This window comes from Nothobranchius furzeri, chromosome 14 (genome assembly GCF_043380555.1).
Source record: "Nothobranchius furzeri strain GRZ-AD chromosome 14, NfurGRZ-RIMD1, whole genome shotgun sequence".
Classification (NCBI taxonomy): domain Eukaryota; kingdom Metazoa; phylum Chordata; class Actinopteri; order Cyprinodontiformes; family Nothobranchiidae; genus Nothobranchius; species Nothobranchius furzeri.
Window position 1 is genome coordinate 30,073,078 of NC_091754.1, and position 26,248 is coordinate 30,099,325.

Genomic DNA, 26,248 nt, shown 5'->3' on the forward strand with positions numbered 1-26,248 from the left:
GGGGAGGGGGGAATCAGACTAGTTTCAGAAGAGTCCAAGTGGTAATCTCTATTATTAGACCACAGATTATACCAAGTGAGCTGAAACTCTCACACACAGACACTAACACACATTTATCTCTGGATTATAATCTCAATCCCACAATCCCCTTCTGGCCCAACCAATCCTGTCCTACCAAATGCTGCACAGCTTCCTGGGTAACCTACATGCAGCAGGCTGTGTGTTAATCTGAGACAGTCTGTAATAGAGGAACATCTGGTTTATCTCCGTGATTCCAGAGTTTCCCGCTGGAGAGGAAAGAGAAAGTAATCCAGAGACATTCACGCTAAGGCTAAGCGTTTACCATTTTTACGTCATTATTTTAAAGCAGTTTATATTTAATTTAGGCCACAGCACAAGACTAATAAACCAATAACTGGTAGCAAAGCTACTTTCTGTTGCTGCATCAGCAAACCACAGGGAAGAAGAAGAAGAAAATATCATTTCTATAGCGCCTCTCAAGATAAAAATCATGAGGCGCTTCACAAAAACAAAAACAAAAAATATAAAAATAATTTAGAAAATGGTTAAAAATATATTTAAAATGGGCAAAAAATAGACAATTATGATTAAAAACAAAATGTTAAGAAAGAGAGAGAGTGAATAGGAAAGAGGGAAATCAGTGGATCCTGAGGAAGGTGGAATAGGTGGGGAGAGCAGAATAAAGAGAGAGTGGTGAAGAAGGTCATACAAAAGCCAGCTTGAACAAGTGAGTTTTCAGCTGCTTTTTAAAGGAGACCACTGAGTCCACTTATCTCAGGCTCAGGGGGAGAGAGTTCCAGAGTCTGGGGGCCACAGCAGCAAATGATCTGTCACCTTTGGTCTTTAGCCTGGTGCTGCACAACCAGTAGGCTTTGATCACTGGACCTCAGGGACCTGCTGGGGGTGTAGGGACTAAGAAGATCACCAATGTAAGATGGTGCTTGTCCATGTAAGGCCCTATAGACCAGAACCAGGATCTTGAAATGAACCCTGAAGTTGACTGGCAGCCAGTGAAGCTGGAGGAGAAGCGGGGTGATGTGGGTGTGTTTGGAGGACTTGGTCAGAAGCCGAGCACAGGCATTCTGAACCACCTGTAGACGGTTCAGGGAGGTTCTGCTCAGACACGTGAAAAGAGAGTTACAGTAGTCTAAGCATGAGGAGATGAAGGTGTGGAGAACTGTCTCAAGTTCAGAGCGGGACAGAATGGGACTCAGCTTAGCAATGTTCCTGAGATGGAACAGGGCAGAACCAGACCATGGATCCTTTGATTCTGGGTAATAAAGAAGCAGAACCTTTCTAATCCTTTTACGGGCTGGTCAGCCACTCAGAACAAAATTTTGTCTCTGCATTTTGTTCAAGCGTCCACTGAGTTTAGCAGAAAAATAATTAAAGACATTTCTAAAATAAGGATATTTGTATAAAAAACAAAAATTGTGACCTTAAATATTCATGTTCTTGAAGGGCTACTTTGCAACATTTTCATGTTTTTAAAATCATTTTCCTAAACCAGTATGTGTTAAAACGACTCTTTACAGACCCAGCCCCTGTCGCCCCCTGTGGCCAGAACATCACACTTGCAACTTCAGACTAGCGGGTCGCTCTTTTGGGACTTACATAATGACATACCTGGTTTCTGCTTGTTTTAGATCGTGAGCACAGCTGATTTGTTTACTTTAGTGATGAATCACTCCTGTAGACACTAATGAAGGCCGAAGAAACATTTCAGCAGTTAGATTAAGGTGTTAAAAAGACAAATGCACAAGGCGGAGATAAGTTTTGCGTTTGGTTCCACAAACAGACACTAGGGGGTGCTAAAAGCAAGCCAAAACTGCCTAATTACTCTTTAATATTAATATTGTTATTTTCTATTTTTATTATTCTATAAGAACTCTCATTACTCCAAAATAATTAATAAAATGTTTAGTCGTGTTTATACTGTCTGCTGTTAGAATGTAAAAGTCTAAAGTTGGCTTCTTAAATTGGATGCTGAGAAGAATTCGTTACTACTCACAAATGCTTCAGTGAGCTACATAATTTTTATTTAAAGGTCTCATTTCTCTGTGAGTGTAGCAGCGAGTTGGTTTGTTACTGCTGAAAAAGGCTTTAAAGCGATACTTAGAGTTTGGCTAGCTTTTAGCACCCCTAGTGTCCATTAGTCAAACCAAAGATGAAACTTATCTCCTCACCGTGTGTTCGTCCTTTTAACACCTTAAAATAAATATTTCCTCATCCTTCATTAGTGTTTACAGGAGCGGTTCATCACTAAATCAAAGAAATCAGCTTTGTTCACCATCTAAAACATGCAGGAAATGGGCTGGAAGCAGACTGCAACGCCAGGTATGTCAGCTCCACTTTACTAAGTTTATCAGGGTTGAGGCCGGTACTCTGAAGTTGCAAGTGCGATATTCTGTTCACAGAGGGCGGTGGGGATCTGCGTGACTTTTCGTTAACCCTGTAAAGGGTCATTTAGCTCATACTGGCTCAAAAAATTATTTAAAAATATGGAAAAGTTGCCATGTATGGCTTTAAGTTGGCAAGAAAGATCGGTTCAGGATTTTAGTGGAAGAGCAGAGATTCACCTTGGAACAGTAGGAGTCACATCGTGTTGGAGCAGAGCAGCTATTTAAAGACACAACTGAAGTCACTGTGTCCTGAAGTGAAGGTTGGATGTGCCTCATGTGCCAGCATATGTGTGTGTGTGTGTGTGTGTGTGTGTGTGTGTGTGTGTGTGTGTGTTGTTCCTACTGATGTGTTTGAACCAGACATCTTGAGGACATGGAGGAGAGAATTAAAACATTCATAAGCATCTTCACACCTGCGGATGATCCGTAACAGACCTCTGGGATCAGGGAACACTGGAGGACACCATGGTGGAATTCTGGGATGTTTTTCAAATGTCCAAATCCTCCATCTACTCCTCTTCACCTGAGATGCACACACCTTCTTTTGCCTCCTGGCAGGGACCAAGAGAGCCAAAGCTTAGACTGCAGTAGGGCTGAATAGTAAAACTCCTGGAATAAAAAATGAATCCTAAATCTTTAAACGCTGGCAGGATTGGTTGTCTGTGATCTGTCATTACACCCCATTGCACTGTAATCTCTTCCCTTTCTTGAGCTACACCAACAACAATCAATACTATTTATAATTTAGTGATCAAAACAGGCTTAAAATCTTAGTGCAAGTCATGAAAAACATGAATAAACATAGAAGGTATGTTGTAACCATGAAAAGCATGATTATTTGTAATTATAAGAAATAAAAACAACTTCATGGATTTTGCAGGATGCATTCTTATCTGTGTAACACTTCTGCACATTGCCCAAAGTTTCAGGTTATTCATGCTGAGGGTGCAAAAGTCAGACCAGCACCATGGAAGCTCCTTTTGTTCTTCCATGTTTTTCAGTTGTGGTTACATTCTTCACAAACTGCTGCTGCACACACATTTTTAAAAGAGCTTTTCTGTGCTGTTCATAAAAAAATAAGCCTTTTATTTTGGACAGGCAGCAAAAGTTACTTTAGGTTTTGGGTGAAAATACGTAGAACTCCAACTGCTCTTCTCACCAAATTTACACCATCAAAGCAGGCAAGGAGAAGAAAAATGGCTGTGAGTTTAGTGAGCTTCAAATCCTTTTTCCAGGATGAAAGACGGAGCGTTAAACATGGAGAAAACCACCGTAAATCTGGCCCTGTGGCAAGTAGCTGCTACGCTGGGGGAGAAGAGATTCTGCTGTGACGTCTGATTTTTTATTAAACACTTTTACAAGCAAGTGCATCTCTAATTATTTATTTAAAATGAAGTACAAGTCATTTGATTCAAGGCGTAAGGCAAAGCAGACCAGAAAATAATTTTATTACCCTGTCCACTTGCACTTGTTTAAATTCAGAGGAGCTACAATATGAGCCAGCCAGAAGGGCCGAAGAGGCTCCTTATTAAGCTGCAGGCTTTATCATGAGTGGAGAGTATTGTAACAGCGGGTTAGAAGAAGCTGGTTTTAGACATGAATGCTGTTTATTTCAGTGCATTCTGGGATTTGCTGTTTAATTTGTGTTTTGTTGAACTTGTTACAAAAGCTGAGGACCAAAGATGCACACAAAATAGCAGACATGTGACCAAGTCACTGCTTTGCAAGTCACAAGTAAGTCACAAGTCTTTCCAGTCAAGTCCAAGTCAAAGACAACCAAGTCCAAGTCGAGTCCAAAGTCAATGATGTGGAAGTCCAAGTCAAGTCCAAGTCATTAACTTTGAATTTTCAAGTCATAATCAAGTCATTTGTCCAACTTCAATTTCATGACAATGATAATAAATAAATTCCAGAAATAAAGCTTCATTTATTTGCTGAAACAAACAGAAAGCTAAACTGAAACTGATTATGAACAAAGTGCTGCGATGGTAAATGGACTGTATTTGATATAGCGCCTTCTAGAGTCCTGGAACCCCCAAGGCACTTTACAACACAATCAGTCATTCACCCATTCACACACACATTCACACACTGGTGGTGATGAGCTACGATGTAGCCACAGCTGCCCTGGGGCGCACTGACAGAGGCGAGGCTGCCGAGCACTGGCGCCACCGGTCCCTCCGACCACCACCAGCAGGCAACATGGGTTACCTAAGGACACAGCGACAGACTGAGCGGGACTCGAACCTGCAACCATCCGAACACGGGGCGAGCACTTAACTCCTGTGCCACCGTCCACAAAGTGCTGCTGCATGTAGCAGTATGAAATCAAATCTGGAACCAAGAATGATTCATGATTTTTGTCCATGTCGTGCCACTTTTGTGCTAAAATATCAAATATGCTCAAGTCATCATCAAGTCAACAGATGCAAGTCGATTCAAGTCGCAAGTCATTGGCGTTCAAGTCCGAGTCAAGTCGTAAATCTTTATAGATTTTGTCAAGTCAGAAGTCATTAAAATAATGACTCAAGTCCAAGTCATTTGACTCGAGTCCACACCTCTGCAAATCAGACCATAATGCATTGTGTGCGGATCTGAAATCTCTTGCTAGTTCTTTATGATTTTTAGACTCATCGAGAAATCCTCGCATTTTCTAACTGAGTTCCAGAACTTGCAAAATGAAATTGAGTGAAAATAAATTTGACAAGGTTCACTTTTCATTGTTGGTTTTGCAGTAAACTGTTGATTGCTTTTTGTGGCTGAGATGATGGTTACAAGTTGCAACCGCAGTCCATGCATGTGTAAATACCCCAGTAAAAGTATATTTAATGAGTATTTATATTTTAAGAAAGTGCTGTGAAAACAGGTTGATCATTAAAGTTTTGTTTTGGGTCAAAACAATAAAAAGTATTTATTTCATCATCTCAATTTAGAATCCAAAATCAGATGTTTCGTGGTGGTAAATAATTATGTGACACCTTGGGTGAACACCTCATGAGGACACGTCCTCGTTGTCTGTTGCTGTGTGTCTGTCTGGAGACGGGAGGAGAGAGGAGGCTTCATTATCAGAGTGGAGATCATAAGTCCTCAAAGCGTCTTCAGGTTTCAGCCTCCTGCAGGTCTGCTGAGCCTGAGTGTGATCCCCACAAACTGGTTGTTTAACAGCTGTGTGAAAAGGATGGAAAGTATTTTAGTTTGCACCACCAAGTTCCATAAAACCAATCCAAACCTGGTGGGTCAGAGGTCAAAACAGCTGCAGAAATGTTTTAAATATGGTTTAGTTTAGTTTCTCCTCCAACTGATTCACAAATAAACAGTTTATGTGAATAAAATGAAGGTAAATATATTTTCATGAGCCTTTTTTGGTTTTTGCTGAAATCTTTCAGTATTCAGCGGATTGCCCTGGAAGCTGCTCCTATCAGCCAATAGTTTGTCTAGTAATTTTATAGTAAAAAAGATACAGCTGTATCTATAGAGTACTATTAGGAGAAACTGCCTTTATGTTTGAGTAAAAATCAAAATTGTCCCAAAATGCTCCTTTGATCTTGGTAATTCAGAATCCTGCAGGAACAGACATCAAACTGTCCTATAGTTTGTTCTAGTTTGTCTCTACTGCTGTTGGCCACGACTCTGTTCAGTGTGTGTGTGTGTGTGTGTGTGTGTGTGTGTTTGGTCACTGTTATTACCAGCCACTAGCCTCAGGATGGGAGAGCCACTCTTAGACCTCTCTGTGTCTTGTCACATTTCCATTAGTTTCTTTGTCCTGTCATCCCCTCAGGTTGCTGCGGGTTTATGCATGACTGTGTGTGTGTGTGTGTGTGTGTGTGTGTGTGTGTGTGTGTGTGTGTGTGTGTGTGTGTGTGTGTGTGCCATCTCTTTTAGTGAACAGTGCCATACATTAGAGTCCTCTCCCTTTATCTTTAACACCAGCAGGATTTAAAGCTTTCGGCCAATCAGACGAGCCCCTCGCTGACATGAAAACAGTGCGTGTGAAGAACAGAACAGATTTCTGATCAGGAAAAGCTTGTGTTTGGTCATTTTTAGAGTTGCCACAAGGGCAGAAGGTCATCTTTGGATGGATTGAAGAAAAAAAAAACATTGAATATTTCATACACTGCTGAACAAGAATAAATACACCTGGTAACGGTGTACTGGGGTGGTGCCGATGACTTTTAGATTAGGAAATCTGAGTTATTTGTTCTTTTGTTAAGGAGCCTAAATATGTCATGATGGTCTCATCATGATCCGATGAACAGATTGTACTGGAACTCTCCGAAGTTAATCGTTAGACTGATTCACCTTTGGGGTAACCTAATCTAAAATGGCTGCCACCGTTAATCAAAATTTGCTACAACTCAACTGAGTCATTCAAAGCCAGACTCACATTTTTTAGTCATAAGCTTCAGATTCCACCCATCCATCCATCCATCCATCCATCCATCCATCCAGCCAGCCAGCCAGCCATCCACTCGGCCGGCCTCCCGTCCGCCCGCCCATTCGTTTGTCCGTCCGTCTGTCCGTCTACCCACACACCCATCCATCCATCATTCCAGCCAGCCAGCCAGCCAGCCACCCACCCGGCCGGCCAGCCGCCCGTCCGTCCATCCGTCCGTCCGTTCGTTCGTCTGTCTGTCCGTCCACCCACACACCCACCCATCCATCCATCCATCCATCCATCCATCCATCCTTCCATCAGTTGTCTTCTGCTTATCCTGGTTCGGGTCATTAGGGCAGCAGCCTAAGCAGAGAGGCTAGCTGAGGAATATGAGGTGTGTTTTCATTGTTGGAAACTGAGGTCAGTATCTGCTAGGAGGAAATTGAGCAGGAGAAACAGTGGCCCGGTCCTCTCAGCTGTTGTGTCTCCGTACCAATTCATCCCTTTGAGGACTTTGGACAAACATCAGAACATCATGACTGCTTTGGCAGTGAGTGATGTCACTGGTCAGTGCCTAAATGCATCCATGGTAACATTAAACAATTCTGTCAAAGTATGAACATTTAATCCATTTGGAGGATAGAGAGCTGCTGTGTGATGTAATATGTAGCATGCATTGACCAGAAGTGCCATTTGTTACCATGCTCTGTGAGACAAACATTTAACTAATACTGGTTGTTTTGGACATCTGCTGATGTCATTTCCTACTGAGTTATAACCAGTCTTTGTGACTTAAACAAAAATTCCAGGCCTTTCTGGTACCTACCCCTGTTCAGGGACTCAGAAATTTCCTGAAAATGACCTGTTTGGTCGGCCGGTGAAGTGGAGACATGCACATGCTGGGAAATTCCTGTAAAATGACCCTTAAGTTCTGACAGTGGAAACACTCCAAGTCCACTTCAAGTGCCACCCACATGTCCTGGGTCTTTCTTTAGATTTCCTCTAGGTTGGACGTGCCCGAAACCTCACCAGGGAGGCATCTAGAAAGCATCCTGACCAGATTCTAACCACCTCAGCTGGCTTCTCTCAATGTGGAGAAGCAGCGGATCTACTCTGAGCCCCTCCCGGATGACCACGTTTCTTACTCTATCTCTTAGGGAGAGCCCAGACACCTTGCGGAGAAAACTCATTTTGTCTGCTTGTATCCATAATCTCATTCATTTGGTCCCTGCCCAAAGCTCTTAACCATAGAGGGTAGGAACATAGATCGACCGGTAAATCAAGAGCTTTCCTTTCTGGCTCAGCTCTCCCTTCACCACGACAGACCTGCACAACACCTGCATCACTGCAGACACAGCACCAATCCGCCTGTTGATCTCGCGCTCCAGCTTTCCCTCACTTGTGAACAAGACCCCAAAATACTTAAATTCCTCCACTTGGGGCAGGACCTCGTCCCTGACCTGGAGATGGCCTTCTACCCTTTTTCAACTCAAGACCATGGTCTTGGATTTAGAGGAGCTGAGTCTCATCCCAGCTGCTTCACACTTGTAGTAAAAGCTGGAGATCACGTTCTGAAGAAGCCCACAGGACCACATCATCTGCAAAAACCCAATCGTCAGGCCACCTAAAAGAATCCCCTCAACACCTTGGCTGCGCCTAAAAATCCTGTCCATAAAAGTTAACAGAATTGGTGACAAAGGGCAGCCTTGGCAGAGTCTTACTCTCACCGAGATCGAGCCCAAAGTACTGCCAGCAATGTGGACCAAGCTCTGGCACCAGTCATAAAGGGACCTAACAGCCCATATCAAGGGGCCTGGTACCCCATACTCCTGAGTACCCCCCACAGGGTCCCCCAAAGGAGACAGTCAGACACCTTCTCCAAATCCACAAAACTCATGAAGATTGGTTGGGCGAACTCATGCACCCTCCAGGACCCCCGTTAATGGGATAGAGCTGATCCAGCATTCCATGACCAGGACGAAAACCACATTGCTCCTCCTGATACCAAGGTTCAACTACCCGTTGGATCCTCCCTTCCAGAACCCCTGAAAAGACCAAGCCCCCACAATGCGGGTGAAAAATTGAGACCAACTCGGAAGTGACATAAATTGCAGTTCCACCCTCATCCACTAGGGGCTGGTGTCAGAAGCTAGCAAATCCTCATTGACTCCCATGTTAAAAATACCAATTCCACAGCAGAAATAAACATGTTTACAGTCTGGTTCCAAAACATGTTTTTGGTTTTAATTATCTAGTTTACACTCATGACAACTCTGAGTGGGGTGAATTTTTTCTCACTCTTCTGTTTAAGTGTATTAAAAGCCTAACATTCTGTAAGTAAAATTATATTTATGTATTTCAGGTCACTGCCGAGCTGAGCTTAGATTTTAACATGTACTGTTTGACCATGAAATTTAAATGTAATAGGGTAAAACCCAGTGCATTTAACATAATGCTGCACTTTAGAAGATGGGTTGAAATATAACATGTTGGTGGAGCTGGGTTCCGACTATCGGCTTGTGGAGCTCTCGGGAGATCTCTGTTTTCCACCCGGTTCTCCCCTCCCCGCAGCTTGGCGCATCTCTGTCTGATTGCGGCTTCTGTCTGCTGTGCAGGCTGCCGGCTTGTGGAGCTCGGGGATGGAATCCTTTCCAACCGGTTCTCCCCAGCGGCAGCTCTGCGCATCTCAGATCACAGCGGCGCTTGTCTGCTGTGCGGCTGCCAGCTTGTGGAGGTCTCAGAGACCTCTGTGTTCCACCCGGTTTTACCCAGCAGTCAGAAGCTCTGGTGTTGTGCACAGTTAACTCCGGTTGTAGCTAGGTTGCTACCTCCGTTAGCTTAGCTCCCACCTCCGCGTTAGCTTCAAGTTAGCTTGTAGCTAGTTCGACCGGGTGTCGTCAGTTGATCCCAGCCTTACAGCCCCACCCTCAGCTCCACCTCTTTTCCCATTTGTGTAATTGTCTGGGCTTGATGGAACCTGTGACACGGTCAAAATGGCGGTGGTGGGAACCTCCCATTTTAGCTAAAAAAATTATTATTGGAGCCTATGTAAACCCATTGTCCAATATTTGTATGTCGATGTAATAGACCCAGGGGAGGCACAGATTTAGCTTATTCATTAAATAGCAGAAAACCCAAGTTTGCTAGGTTGTAAACATCAAACAAGGCTCTTCTAGGAGTGATTCCAGACCTTTTCTTGAGAACCCCCTTGCTTGAGTCCAAGATAAGCCAAGACCCCCAACCACAGCTTCTACCTGCATTCACACATTAGAAGTGATTCATTAAAAACGTTATACAGGCATACAGAGTTATAACTGTTGCACAGTGCTTTGATTTTACTATTGTGTGTGTTCTTTTATAAATGCAATTTTTACAAATATAATCTTGATAACCTCATAATTTCAGCACAGGCAAAATTGTGGGGACCCCAGATTGGGAACCACTGTTTTAGAGCATCAATCATCAATTTCTTTTTAAAGATGAAATCAAACCGTTACATTTGAACAGGCACTGCAGGTAATGGCACAATTACCTTTTCTAAGGTAAAGGTGAAGTTGAGAGGAAATTAAGACAAGGGGGGTGGATTGCTTCTCCTTTGAACTTGAAAGGGACAGTTTTCTTCCCACAAATCTTTCCCGCTCACTAAGGGAGAAGTTCATCCAAAACCAAGAAGGCCCAGACAAAGTGTCTGAGCTGTGCAGACGGTCTAATGTTGGCTCCCGAGGACAAAACAAACCATTATAGTCAGGTGTCCTCTTTAAATGTGGCACATTATGCTGACTTTCATGTTTAAAGGGACATTATGGAAGTTTGACAGCCAAAACATGTATAGAAATAATAAATTTCTTCTTCATACATTCTCCTGCAATGCCCTGGTCCTGTAGAATGAGCCCTGGCATTTTTACTGTGATTGCCTGTTTTTCTGTAAAATCACAGAAAAAGAGAGCTGCTCGGGTCGAGCAGGCTGCTTCATGCGCAATCACTCCTCACGCTCAGGCATAGCCCGTAGCATTTGCTATCAGTAGATTTAACAGCAGAGAGAGAGGCTGTGCCAACTCAGCGACTTTGTCGCTGTTCCTAACGCCTAGTGACAAAGCTAGCTACATTTCTGAGGACCCTTAGCTACTTTTTGTAGAACTTTCTTCTAGATATTTCCTGCAAATTAGCAACAAAACAGCCATTTTAGCTTGGAACCGCTCTTTGGTTTGACATTGTTTCAGGTGTCATCAAGAATATAAAAGTTACAGACACAGTAAATGTTACTAGAGTGTAGAGCACCTTGTAAGATGTCTGACTCTCATGCAGAAGACCTGGGTTTGATTCTGGTTGTGAACATAGTTCATTTAGAGTTTCTTTTTTTACATTAATGGTATTTTTTACAGTAAGATGCCCAAATTTTTATTTGAGACTCGCCGAACGGCATTGAATTCACAGATAAAAAAAGATGTGGGTTCAACTTTCATTTTGGAACAATTTTTCAAGCAAGGGAAGGGAATGATCTGAGCATGCAGGAGGACTGACCCATCATAAACCTTTGTCGGCTGTGCTGAAGAGAAAGGTACAGAACCAAATTATTTAATGAATTAGCTGCATGTTCTCCCTTTTTTTAATGCATTGGACAGTTTTTAACCCAGTTTTAGTCGTTTCTGCACCTCCATAGATGTTTTCTCTGTTTGATGCTTGCCAATGATCTGACTCTTCTCAAACAGACTAACATCTTTTCCACGACCACCAGATGTGTCTTTCCACGTGGTTATTTAAGACCTGAGAACCAACAATTGGGGTTAAATAACTTGTTGCTGAAAGATAACCGCCCATAATTATCCAATAGGAGGTTCCCATTTGCTAAATTAAATCCAGGTGATGAGTTTGTTTTTTTGCCAGGCAGTGTATTTCTCCATTGTCTTTTAATCACTTGAAGTTTTACTCTGAAAGACTTTTCCAAAGTACAGTCCATCGTTGGTCATAAATGAGACTAATGTAGTTCAGAATCCAGTTTATCATCAGCTGAACAAATGTGATGTGAATGATGATGTCACCTCTGACTCACCAATCCAGCTGGACTTATAGCTCTCCTCTGGATTTATTCAGTCAACACTCTGGCAGAGGTGATGGATTCATTTTCACTGTGACATTAAAGACATGGAGACAAGACCAAAGCTCCCTCTGATGTTCCTTTGAAGTCTTCAGGTCATTCAAAAGCACCAATGGTGGAGATTTCCACGCTATTTCTATTCAGTCAGGAATTATATTGATGCTTGAATGCTTTGTGTGTGTGTGTGTGTGTGTGTGTGTGTGTGTGTGTGTGTGTGTGTGTGTGTGTGTGTGTGTGTGTGTGTGTGTGTGTGTGTGTGTGTTGGATTATAACCCACAGCTGGCCTCTCTGATTACCAACTGCCTGGTCAGCTTGGATTAGCCTCACACACGACAGAACCCACATACTTCATTCCCTTTTAATCCTGATCACTGACTTTCTTTGTTTGCATCTTGCCGTGTGTGCCCTTGAGTGTGTGCGTGTGTGTCTGTATTTACCTGTGTGTGTGTAAATGTGTGTGTAATTCCCAGCTCAATGCAGCAGATATATTTAATCCTTCTCCTGCTGAAGCTGATGTCAGCATCAGCTGGCTCTGTGGGTGTGTGTGCTTGTGTGTGTGTGTGTGTGTTTACAGGTGAGTGTGCGTGCAGCTAATTTATCACAGTGGCAGATTAGGCAGCAGTCTGTGGAGCTCAGTTAAATATTGGAAGCAGCTGGAGAGACAGACAGGAATTACTGGGTAACTGGACTAAACCATGGGGTGTATCTTACTGGGCTCAGATTTACTGGTTGAAGAAGCAAAACTGTGAGAAAACATTTTCTTTTGGGATCTCAGTGAACACAGAACATATTTGACGTGATCGAGAACGAATTGTGAATACGGTGCAACTTTTATTGTTGTGGTATAATCCCAGAGCTTCAAAATTACTCATTTTATCCACATTTTACCCTTGATTGGCTTCAGTTTGGTGGCAAACCTTTCCCGTAGATGTCACGTTCTTCCACATTCTGACTAACAGTAACTAAAATTAGAAAAGGTTCAAGACAGGTTTCAAAATTTTCCAACATTCCTGCATCATTGGACCAATGCCCTGGAAATGTTCAAATGTCACAGTTACAAGATACCAGTTTAATGCAAAATGTCCTTTATTTTTGGTTTTAAATATTTATGACTGTCTGTTCCAATGGTATGAAGTCAATACATCTTATTTTTACATATGTTATGTTTTCAGTTTTAATTAATCTGAAAATTGAAAATGTAATCTGCAATTCACTTAAACAGCATCTGAAGATGCTTTTACAGTTCACACATGCAGCTCTGGATATGAGCTCAAACTGCTGTAAATATCTAGCCTAGTGAACTAGACCAAATTCTTGCTTTGCAAAGTTTGGTCTAGGAACGCTCCACTGGAACGTCTGCAGCCCCAACAGCATTCTGGCTGGCCAATCACAGCTCTCTAGAGGGGCTTCAAACACATAAAGAGCTGTGATTGGTCCATAATGGTGGGCCAATCATAGTGCTCTATCTGCTTAGTGAACAAATCACAGAGCTTTATCCACTTTGTGGGCCAATTAGGGCACTCTTTATGCCTGGTGGGTGGGATGATGCAACAGAGTGAAACAAGAGTATGTCACATTTATTGTCCAGTAGCATGTGGAGATCATTTGAAAGACAACGGTAGAACCCTCCCCACAACCGAGAGCCGTCAATGGAGCGTTGCCAGGCTAAATAATACATTTATTTAGTCTGGCTTGCCAGGTTAGTAAATGTGAGGAAGAGGCTGCAAGGAGCCTAATGCAAAATTATACCTTTCCCCATGCAGAACATCATGAGTTGCAAAGTAGCTGGAAATGTGTTCAGCAGCAGTTTTTTGCAAATCAGCTACATTCATGCAGGAGTTTAACTGCAATTTTCCAGAGATTTGACAAGAAACATTTGAAAAAAAAAAATGCTGCATTCTCACCTAACAACTCCAACGGTTTCTGGAAAACATACTGCAGTGCAGGAGGGGAAAAGACTCACATGTCGCTCATGCCCAAGACGCCAAGCAGGTGTTTTATTAGGTTCTTTCAGATCCATCAGCTTTCTGACAAGGCTGCCCATGTTTGTGCAAGTCTCAGGTGAGGTTTGCAATAATGTTTGATGTGCGCTGCAGACGCATTTAATGCACTGGTTTCATTTGTCGTATGTGCAGCATACCCATCTGTTCATAACAAAACAGCTAAAACTGCATTATTTCTCAGCAGGTATACACTATTGTTCAAAGCTGCTAGGTCTTTAATTATAGGGATGCAGCAGTTTGAGCTGAATTACATGTTTATTCATGATCATTTGATCAGATCCAGCTTAATGCAAGGTCATAAAGTCATGTTGAGGTTTGGTTATTGTTCCCTTATTGGAATTTAGGAGCAGCATCTTCTTTAACAGGCTGAAAAGTAAAAAGAGGTGGGTGTTTTGTTCCCGACATTAAAGCCTAAATGAGCTATTTCTGATACGACCCACGGGCCCCCAGAGTGAATTTAAATATACAGCAGTGAGGCCTAAACGAGTGTGTGTGTGTGTCCTGTCAGTGGCCATGTGACTTGGCAGCACTGATGGGAAAACAGATGGACACAGTCGTAAACTAACCTACACACACGCATGCGCACACACACACACACACACACGCACGCACGCGCACGCACGCACGCACACACACACACAGGCATATGTCATCCCTCCTCTCTCCTCTTACTCATGACTTCATCACTCTCCCTGTGAGCATTTAATGCATCCGGTGTCATTCAGGTCCCGTCTGTCCTTCTGTCTGTCTGTCCTCTCGGTCCCAGTGAGTGTCTCCTTTGATGTCACGTGGCTGTTTGGTGTCACCTTGACCGGTGCTGTTTGCAGCACTGATGTGTCAGATCAATGTTGCACATAGCTCATTGACAACGTAACATTTTTAGTCATTTTGTTTCCTCTGGATTTATTTGCTAACACTTTCCTGATGAGAGTGTTGACCATTCTGTTTTATATACATCAGTGTTTTATTTTGAAACCATTTTCCTCCTCAGGCATGAAGACTGCTCTCAGCCCCTCTCACTTTCTGGAGAGTGGTCAGATCTTTGCCCTTGGAGGGATGAACCATGACCTGAGAGACACACCTAGACCCATCAGTCTCTCAATCCAGCAGACTCCAGGTAATAGACATGTCCCAAATCCCCTGATGAGTAAAATCTCCTGTGTTTCCTCCTTGCACCCAGACTAAACCCCTGCTGTTTTATCATCAGGTCAGGGCGGGGCGTATTCGCTGTGTGAGGTGTGTAACCTGCAGCTGACTTCACCTGGTCAGGCTCAGCTGCACTACAACGGCCGGTCTCACCTCCGCAGAGTGAGACAGCTCCAGGCTGGAGAGGCAGGACGACAGCCAGCAGGTGGGTAATTCTACTGTTTGACTCATGTAGGACTCATAGAGTAATCCCCATGTGTGAATGTTGCAATCAGCTAAAGCATCACACAGGGCAGCAGATGAGTAGCTCTTGTTTCTGATTCCAGGAGGGGCTCAGACCAGATCTCTCGCCCAAACTAGAGGGTTCAGCTGTCAGCCTGCAGGACTAACTCAGACTCCTGGACTTAACCGATGTCTCAGCGCTCCTTCTAGCATGACTGCAGGTAGGAGAAAAGCTGAACTTGAAAACAAATCAAACACCTTTAATTTAATTGACTAGTCTAAGGGTCATCAGTGAAAGAAATGCAAGATGTCATGATATCAAAAGGCAGAATTATGAGCTAAACACGATTCGGTCTGCAGAGGAGAGTGACTTTGGCTCATCCACAGTTGACAGCTGCTGTCCTTTGGTTGAGGTCAGTGTGTGTGTGTGTGTGTTTCTTTTTATTTTATCATGACTAAAACGGCTTGTTGTTTATGTTTACTGTTTACTTATTTGGCAGACGCTTTTATCCAAAGCGACCTACAATTTATAACCAATAGGGCATGTTGTGATCTGTGGGGGAAACCAGAAGAAAACCCACGCATGCATGGGGAGAACACGCAACTCCACGCAGAAAGGCCGCAGCCGAGTTTCGAACCTGCAACCTTCGTGCTGCAAAAGTGCTAACAACTGCGCCACCGTGCAGTCCATGTTGCAGACACATGATTCCTAAAACCAAACACTGAAAGAAAACGGGCTGAAGTTATATATTTTTTTCATGTTTGGAGTGTCTATACAAGCGATACGACCCACGTGGCAGTACAAAAGGATGCAAAAGGTGAGATTTGTCCCATTTAAACTCTTCCTTCACATCACGAGGACACTAGCCTATTTCAATAACAAGCTAACAGTGTATGGGGCACAAGCTGCATAAGACGTGTGGGAAGGGTTAGGAATTTATTTTGGGAAAAAAGTAAACTTATACTAGATAAAACCCACATGCTTGTATCTTTGTGCCAGTAGAAAACAGGAGAACTAACTTGTAAGATTGTACCCCAAATTAAAAAAAAAATCTGCCATGCAGCTGGTCAGACGGCTGGCATGACACCATGAAAATGGCCTCCCTCTGGTCATTAGAGAGAATGGTATATTTGAGACTTCTACTTTGAACACATTGAAACATGTTCACCATTTCTTTGAGCGTATGCTTGCAGCAAAGCTGCTCCCTTTCCCCAAACCTCTTCTGTCCTTTGGTTAGATATGATTGGAAGAGCATCAGAACTTCATCAGCATATCAGACCCAGTTCCTCTGAGCCAGAGCGCTGGGCAACATGTGTGAGCCTGCTGAGAGACGTGAAAAAGTTAAAGTGGAGCAGAAAGCAGCAGGTCAAGAAACTGGGACACAACACGGCACATCGCTAATATTATAATTAGTTATGCTATCTTATGTTATGTTATGTTATATGATATGATATGATGTGATATTATATTATATTATATTATATTATATTATATTATATTATATTATATTATATTATATGATATGATATGATATGATATGATATATGATATGATATGATATATGATATGATATGATATGATATTATATGATATGATATGATATGATATGATATGATATGATATGATATGATATGATATATGATATGATATGATATGATATATGATATGATATGATATGATATGATATGATATATGATATGATATGATATGATATTATATTATATTATTATATTATATTATATTATATTATATTATATTATATTATATTATATTATATTATATTATATTATATTATATTATATTATATTATATTATATTATATTATATTATATTAAGGAAACTAAGAAACAAACACACTTCGGCACACAGAAAGGCTACCAATCAGAGACAAAACCTTACATTGACACACCAACACCATTCCCCACACACACACACCTTTGTAAAGAGTGTGTGCAGCAGCAGCTGTAATTACATACTGTGTCTCCATATCAGTGTTCAGGCTACTATAACACTGATTAAAGATTAAATCTTTACACACACACACACACACACACACACACACACACACACACACACACACACACACACACACACACACACACACACACACACACACACACACACACACACACTGTCTGAATGAGTGTCTTTCTCTTTCTTTCCGTCTATTACTTCCTCTGCCATGAAAAGCTCTTTGGCCTGAACTCAGTGCTCCTTCAGGCTAGACAGTCTGTGTGTGTGTGTGTGTGTGTGTGTGTGTGTGTGTGTGTGTGTGTGTGTGTGTGTGTGTGTGTGTGTGTGTGTGTGTGTGTGTGTGTGTGTGTGTGTGCGTGTGTGTGTGTGCGTGTGTGTGTGTGTGCGTGCGTGTGACAATGTTCTGGCAAAGCAGCCTATCAGGAGTCAGGTCAGATGACATCACTGTTAACACACACATTTAGCCCTTAGGGGTAATCTGTGATAGTATCTCAATAAAAACATTTTTCATCTGATAATTAATAGTTATGTATTGATTAGTGGAGTGGAGTTTAGAGGTGAATAAAACTAAAATCTTGTCTGTAAAGTTAAGTCATACCTTTTATTTGAAAGAATATTTGCTTAAAACAAAGAAATTCATAGCTAAAAGTACTTCTTTCTATGTATAGCAGGTGGCGCTACCATTTCACTTCACACTTAAAAAATGTTTAAAAGTTTGTTTTTTGTAGGGATCATAAAAGGCCCAAAATGTAGATTACAAAGTGACAATGTTGAGGAGCGAGTTCTCACAATCACTAAAAGGCGCTGCAATCTGCCCTGTCAACAGTGAACCATCCTGAGACCATTTATGTGGAGAGGACTTAGTTTAGCTTCAGAAAATGAAGCAAGTTTTTTTTATTTAGCACCTCTCAAGAAAAATATTGCAAGACACTTAATAAAAATTAAAAAATTAACACCAACTTGAAAATAAGCTATAGGAAGAAGAACAACAAGGATAAAGAATGGTACCAAAACATCTTCCCAGAGGTACTCCCCAACCATCCATGAGCAGTATGGTGATTAACAATGTCATTTTAAAGAGATACTAGGCAGTTTTTCTTGCTTTTAGCACCCCCAGTGCCCGTTTTTAGAAGCAAAACCAAAACCTCTATCCTCGCTGTGTGTTTGTCTTTTTTACACCTTAATCTAACAGCTGAAACATCTCCCAGCATTCGTTGGTGTCTAGAGGAGTGATTAATCACTGAATTAAACAAATCAGCTGTGTTCATGCTCCAAAACATACAGGAAATGTGCTGAAGCCAGACAGCAGCGCCAGGTAGGTCCTCTCAATTTTTCCAAGTCCCAACAGACCGGACCGGCAACTGTGAAGTTGCAAGTGCGATTTTCTGGCCACAGGGGGCGATAGGGGCTGGGTGGCCTTTCATTAACCCTGTAAAGGGTCATTTTAGCACATACTGGCTCAAGGAAACGATTTAAAAATACGAAATAAAGTACCCCTTTGATGTGGTGGAGCACTAGGCCAGATGGAGAAAGGGACACCTCAGAAAAGAACATGTTGAAGTTTTGGGTTCAGAACCAGGAACATCTAGTCCATCCTGAAGTAGCAGGCTGGCAAATAACAAATTTGGTCAAACTACATGGATTGATTACACAACAATATACCAACTGTAATTACTTACCCACCTTCTTCATGTCAGAGCCTTTGTTTTATAAATATAATAATAAGAAGAATAAGAATATTAGTTATTGTTTCATTATCATTTTAGTCGTTATGCATTGTGTTCAACATTTAAGAAACTTTAGAGAAGTAGCAAAGGACATACAGGATTTATATTAAACAGATCAGTCTTAAAGGTGCATTATGTAGAAATGTAGTAAAAATGACGTCCTGTGGTAAAATTCGGTGACGGCAACCATTTTCAAATTAACTCTGGAAATTTGCCGGCCGTCGCCAAATTACAACTGTCGGCGTTGCAGCATTAGCTCGCAGGAGAAACGGTGTCGGTACAGGATCGGCTCTGGGTCCTTCGACTGCCGATGACGTCAAAGTAGTTGATTGGCTGAACATGAAGCTTACAGAAGTGACGTTATCACGTTATGATTTTGATTGGTCAGAACAAATTTGCGGTCGTAGTCTTAGCGGTTGTAGTCCTGTAGTCCAAAAATCAACAGTTTTTGGAGAAAGTATGTTTGAATTTCTGAAGGAAATGTAAAATATAAGCAAATGATAAACGGTGACCCTCAAAAGCTCTTGATGTTGATGAAATGGGGCAAAATGAAATATAATAACTTTATTGAAAGACACCAAGAAATATTTTGAGTCAAAGAATGTATTTAGATAACAACTAAGGAAATATACAGACGAACTCCACATTAATACAAACAGACATGGCTTCACATATAAGAACTGTTCTATTTTTTGTCAGTCCGATGTTGGTTTTATGCAGTTTCACATTCTTTACAAAACAAAGATATTATGGTGTTTTATTAACAAATTACAATTATAAAGAAAACATTTAGGTGTTAACAAACAAGAATTTATTAACAAAACTGCTGATGTCTTTCCAAAACGTATGTGTGAAAGCCGAGTAGATTCGCAGTAATGTGACGTCATCTGCAGGCGCTGGACCCCGAGCAGATCCTGTACCGACACCGGCACCCCCACACTCACTGGTGGTAAACAGTAGTTACGTCCCTCTTTCTTTGTTTTGAAAGGAGAAAAACTGACAGTCCTCGCAGCCAACTGGATATAAAATATGTTTCAGTATAACTTTTCTTCCTAAATGACTGAAACATCAGACTCTTTTGGGATTTTCTGACTGTAAAATTCCAACAATATCCAACCATCTGGGACTTCGGGAAAACGTTTTTCTCCCTGGATTTAATAAAGCCTGTTTGTTTTTCCTGAGTGACCAGCAGGAGGCAGCAAATTCATCTGCACACACACACACACACACACACACACACACACACACACACACACACACACACACACACACACACACACACACACACACACACACACACACACACACACATAGTGAATTACTAATGAAAGAAGTGAATTCCCATGATCCACATAGTCAGTACAAATTAAGAGCTTAACTCACATGAGACTAATAACATTTACATGATTACAGCTCCCTTCCTTTATTCATTCCCTTTCTCTTCTTCCTTTTCTCTCTTATTTTTTTGATCAGATATTCATTTTTCCCAGAAAGCCCACAGAAATCCTCTCTTTTCTCCATCTTTGTTTTTCCCACAAACTGTGTTTGAATAAGTTAGCTCTCTTGTGCTATAAAGGTCAGCTTGCTGTCCTGCTCATTCCTCATTCATAATGAGCTGTGAAATGGACAGATATTAATAGACCCATATGTTTGTGTGAGTGTGTGTGTATGTGCGTGCATGCGTGTGTGCATGTTTGTGTGTGTGTATGTGTGTGTGTGTGTGTGAGTGTGCATGCGTGCGTATTTGGGTGTGTATGTGCGTGTGCATGCATGTGTGTTTGTGTGTGTGTGTTAGACATAAGAACAGAGCAGGTGTTGATGTGTGGTCTTTTGTTGATGTATTCAGCAGTGTATGAATAGACCTTGCTGACAAATTCTCTCTCTGAAAGTAGCGTGTGGTGATGACACGAGGCTCAGATGTGGGAGCTTGGTGACATTATACAGAATGACTGCATTCAAACCAACAACGCTCTGCCTACCTGACGTATGCAAACATAAATGAACAAGTCAGAGTTCTTTCATAACTGTCTAAGACACATCAGGAGATGTGATGACTTGCACATTAGCTCTACTGCATGAATAGTAGAGCCGCACCACAGATGGAGACATAAACTAGGCTTATCAGTGGTTGAATTGGTGCTACAAACACAAATGTACAGATCTTCCTATGATGTTGCATGATGAAGTTTGTTGAAAAGTAAGAATATTGTGAGAGCAAAAGATTCTGGCATCCTCATGCAAATGCTTTATTTTGATTTAGCAGTGCCATCAATGTTGTTTAACAGCTTGCTCAAATCATGCACTTTTACTACCTGATGTGATTTCTAAGCTGTTAAATCAAAAGAAAATTAGTTATCATCTAGATGGTCAGACAATTGAGTCAAAACAACTTTCTCAAGAACCTTAGAAAGCAATTGCAGTGTAGAAATAGGTCGATAATTGGATAATACCGAGACATCAAGACCAGGTTTCTTGAGAAGGGGGTTGATTACAGCCCAATAAGAGTCAGAATTTTCGATAATGATACATTTTCGATTTATTGCCCAGCCCTAGCTCAGAGTGATCAATCATATTTAGAAATAACAAGAAAAAAACTGTTTCTCTGTGAATTTGGCCTTTAAATTGATTTTCAATTAATTTTCTTTCAGAGGTTAATTATTTAACCTCCAGCTTAGAGTGCTGGAGGACATACTGATCACTTTCCACACTCTATACTTTCTTCTACAGTTTGCACTTTAACTGCATTATTTCCTGCTCTTTCAGCTGTTAATTTAAAATTTTCTCTGTTTTTCTTCCTAAAAGAAGCTGCAATGATGTTCTGCTGAGCTATAGCCTCATGGAGGGGGGTCATCGGCTTGAACACTGTTGCTAACCGCTTAAACATTCTCCCTCACCTGATAATAACATTTTACTTTCTTTGACATGAATGTGCTACTACTAGTTTACCCATTTACTTATATATTCACTAGGATAAATACAATAAAGTTTATCTCTCACTAAATAGAATATTTACTAAGAAATCACAATGTAACCATAGAAACACTACTTGGTATATATGTTGTGAAGATGTGTGTGTGTGTCTGCTCTGTCTTGTCGATCCCCAGTGAGTCGTGGAGGATGGCTGCTTATACTGAGCCAGAATCCTCTGGAGGTTTCTTCCTGTTAAAAGGGAGTTTTCCTCTCCACTGTGGCTAAATGCTTGCTTGGTATGAGGATTGTTGTAAAGTCACTGACACTAGTCAGTGATTTGATGCAATTTGCTGGGTTCCTTATATAGGAAACTTTTTTCTGATTGGCTTAATGAACTGACCTGTATTGGAATGTTTATTATGTGAAGTGCCTTGAGATGACGCTTGTCGTGATTTGGTGCTATATAAATAAACTTGAATTCAATTGAATAGAAATGTAGTCATTAACATCAGTTGTGAATTTTGGCCAAATTTAGCCAAAAGCAACCTGACAACTTTATTCTGTTGAACCTTTAAACATGCATAATCCAGTGCAGGCTGTCAGTGCAACTATAAATGACCTACCTAAAGTACCTTTCTGAGTCAGAGGACTCCAAAGTGTTTTATAACTTGATTCATTCACACTCACATTCACATGCCAATGGTGATGAGCTATTGGAGCCACAGCTGCCCTGGGGCACACTGGCAGAGGCGAGGCTGCCGAACACAGGCGCTCAGACCCGCTGACCACCACCAGCAGGCATGAGGGGCAAAGCGTCTTTACCAAGGACATAACTGCCAGAGCCTGGGTTAAACCCTGCAACCCTCTGATTACAGGACAAACTCATAACCCCTGAACCACCGTCACCCCAAACCACATTACAAGATTAACATCAGTAAAACAAAACTCAGCTTATGTTTATCAGAGGTAAAATCACTTTAAAGAGTAACTAAACCCCAAAATAACTTCTTTTTTTTGCTAATTAACTGTATAATTGGGTCTTTACAAATTTAGTCTTTCTGTTTCTGTGCATTTTTTGACATGTTTGTGTAAACTTGATTAAATCTGGAATCTAGGTCTAAAAACGTCTTAGTGCTGCCCCCTGTGGCAGAACTGTGGCTACTGCATTTTAAACTTGCGATTGACTGGGGCTGGAACAATTTCACATCATTGATTCGGTACAGTCTCTTCCCATTCCCCCTCCCTCCCAGGATGGAAATTCCCCACACTTGGCCATGCCACTCTGTGCCTCCTGGCAACGCCCACTTTAATGGCAGTTTTCAAATCTTGACTAGATGTGGAGTGACATTTTCTGATGGCGTGCAGTCCCTCTTTAAAGGTAGTTTTCATGCAAACTTCCACCTTGATCCACGTGACAAGGAGCCAGTCTGGGCTAAAGATAGCTGGCTCTCGTGGTATAATGGGTAAAAACTTCTGCACCTTTCCTTACTCCTCTGCTTATAAATATAAAACACAGAGCTACAGATCAGAGCTTGTTTTGTCTCTGTTTTATCCTCCATATTTTATCCACTAAAGCATGGAGAAAGTCTCATGAGATAGAGTACAAAAAGTTCAGTCAGTTGTTGCCTCAAGAGTCTTAAAAGTCCTGCTTTAGAGGAAGGAAAGAGAGATCAGCTGAGAGACTCTAGAGCACAGTCGTCCCCACCGTGTGCCATTGGGCTAGCCTAGTGAACTAGACCAAATTCTTGCTTTGCAAAGTTTGGTCTAGGAATGCTCCATTGGAACCTTTGCAGCTCCTAGCAGCATTCTGGCTGGCCAATCACATCTCCCTAGAGGGGTTTCAAACACAGCAGTGATTGGTCCATAATGGTGGGCCACACATAGCGCTTTATCTTCTTTGTGAACCAATCACAGCGCTATAACCGCTTGTGGGCCAATCAGGGCCCTCTATTCGTCTGGTGGGCAGGAAGATGCAACAGAGTGGAACAAGATGGCGACAGCTTGTTTGAAATGACTTTTACATCAATTTTTGACTATATGGACTTGGGCTTTATTAGATGTTTTTAGGTTCCTTTTTTAGTAAAAAGGATGTATTTTTGCCTTCAACACCGTTTACCGACATCCGTTAGAGTGAGTATGTCACGTTGTTCATTGTCCACTAGCATGCAAGATTGTTTGAAAGACAATGATAGAACCCGCCCCACAACTGAGAGCCATCAATGGAGCGTTGCGATTTATTACTACTATTTATTTAGTCTCGTTTGCCAGGCTACCATTGGGCCACATTTGAACACAATGTTTGAACACATGGTCGGTTGACAGCCTCTCAAGAGGAGACCTGATTGCTCACAAATGCACTTATTTGGTTGTTTGTGTTGCAAAAAGGCCTCAGCACCATGTATGTTTTCAGTTCTATTTTTCTCTCAAGTTAATTTTCTCTGTGTTTACCATGTTTGATCTCATTATTAACACAACATTTTGAACATCATAGCGCACAGAAGTGGTGTGAACATGCCCTCAATTACTGGACCCAAACAAAGACCCAAAGATTCTTGTTTTGTGCACAACACCAGAGCTTCTGAGTCAGAGATACTCCGGGCTGACCGCTGGGTAAAACCAGGTGGAACACAGAGGTCTCCCGAAAGCTGCTGAAAGCCGTCAGCCTGCGCAGCAGACAGAAGCCGCGATCAGACAGAGATGCGCCGAGCTGCGGGGAGGGGAGAACCACAAGCCGGCTGGCAGCCCGCGCAGCAGACAGAAGCCGCGATCAGACAGAGGTGCGCCGAGCTGCGGGGAGGGGAGAAACGGGTGGAAAACATCGGTCTCCCGAGAGCTCCACAAGCCGATAGTCGGAACCCAGCTCCACCAACATTTTATATTTCAACCCATTTTCTAAAGTGCAGCATTATGTTAAATGTACTGGGTTTTACCCTATTACATTTAAATTTCATGGTTAAACAGTACATGTTAAAATCTAAGCTCAGCTCGGCAGTGACCTAAAATATATAAATACAATTTTACTTACCGAAAAAAATGAAGTGGAGACTCCTTGGATGCTCTATTAGTGCAATTAATGCCACAACAAGTCATTTTTTCCAACAATTGCACAAATAATATCCAAAACAGAATACACAAACACAGAGACTCAAAATCCCGGAACAGTTTCCAGGCCAGACCGAGGCTCTACTGAGACCTTTCGACGGAGCTAGCTCTGTGGTCACGTGGGTCTTAGGCGGCGGTCACGTGGGTCTGATGCTCATTAATTATACAGAATTTTAGGCTTTTAATACACTTAAACAGAAGAGTGAGAAAAAAATTCACCCCCCTCAGAGTTGTCATGAGTGTAAACTAGATCATTTAAACCAAAAACATGTTTTGGTACCAGGCTGTAAACATGTTTATTTCTGCTGTGAAATTGGTATTTTTAACATGGGAGTCAATGAGGATTTGCTCGCTTCTGACACCAGCCCCCAGCGGATGGAACTGCAATTTTTGGTACTTCTGGGTTGGCCTCAATTTTTGAGCAGCATTGTGGGGGCTTGGGTGGGACGGGTCCTGACTGTTGTCTGTGCTTATGCATCAAACTACCATTCAAACTACCCACTCTTTTTGAAGTCCTTGGAGGAGGTGCTGGAAAGCGCTCCTTCCTCTAACTCCCTCGTTCTGCTGGGGGACTTTAATGCTCACATGGGCAACGACAGTGAGACCTGGAGAGGTGTGGGTGGGAGGAACGGCCCCCTGATTTGAATTCAAGCAGTGTTGTGTTATTGGACTTCTGTGCTCATTATGGATTGTCCACAGTGAACACCATGTTCAGACATAAAGGTGTCCATATGTGCTCTTGGCACCAGGATACTTTGGCCGCAGATCAATGATCAACTTTGTTTCATCTGATCTGCGGTCACATGTCTTGGACACTTGGTTGAAGAGAGGGGCGGAGCTGTCAACTGACCATTACCTAGTGGTGAGTGGTGGGGGAAGATGCCGGTCAGACCTGGCAGGCCCAAATGTATGGTGAGGGTCTGCTGGGAACCTCTGGCAGAGTCTTCTGCCAGAAGAAGTTTCAATTCACACCTCTGACAGAACTTCCAAAATGTTCTGGAGTGGCGGGGTACATTGAGTCCAAGTGGGCCATGTTCCATGCTTCCATTGTTGAAGGTGAGAGTTGGACTCTGTCAAGGCTGCCCTTTGTCATCAATTTTGTTCATAACTTTTATGGACAGGATTTCTAGGTGCAGTCAATGTGTTGACGGGATCCATTTTGGTGGCCTAAGGATTGAGTCTCTGCATTTTGCAGATGATGTGGTCCTGTTGGCTTCAAAAGAACATGATATCTGGCTCTCTCTGGAGCAGTTCACAGCTGAGTGTGAAG

The 26,248-nt window shown here is 42.1% G+C and overlaps 1 protein-coding gene across 2 annotated transcripts in view; it reads left to right on the forward strand.

Annotated features, from left to right (window-relative positions):
* znf385b (zinc finger protein 385B) overlaps positions 1-26,248 on the forward strand; it is a 67,940-nt gene that overhangs the window by 16,206 nt on the left and 25,486 nt on the right. For both annotated transcript variants that reach the window (XM_015965946.3, XM_015965947.3), the window contains exons 2-4: positions 14,888-15,013; positions 15,104-15,247; positions 15,369-15,485. In XM_015965946.3, the coding sequence (XP_015821432.1) occupies positions 14,890-15,013; positions 15,104-15,247; positions 15,369-15,485 (385 nt within the window). In that variant the 5' untranslated portion in view covers positions 14,888-14,889. The remainder of the gene's footprint in view (positions 1-14,887; positions 15,014-15,103; positions 15,248-15,368; positions 15,486-26,248) is intronic.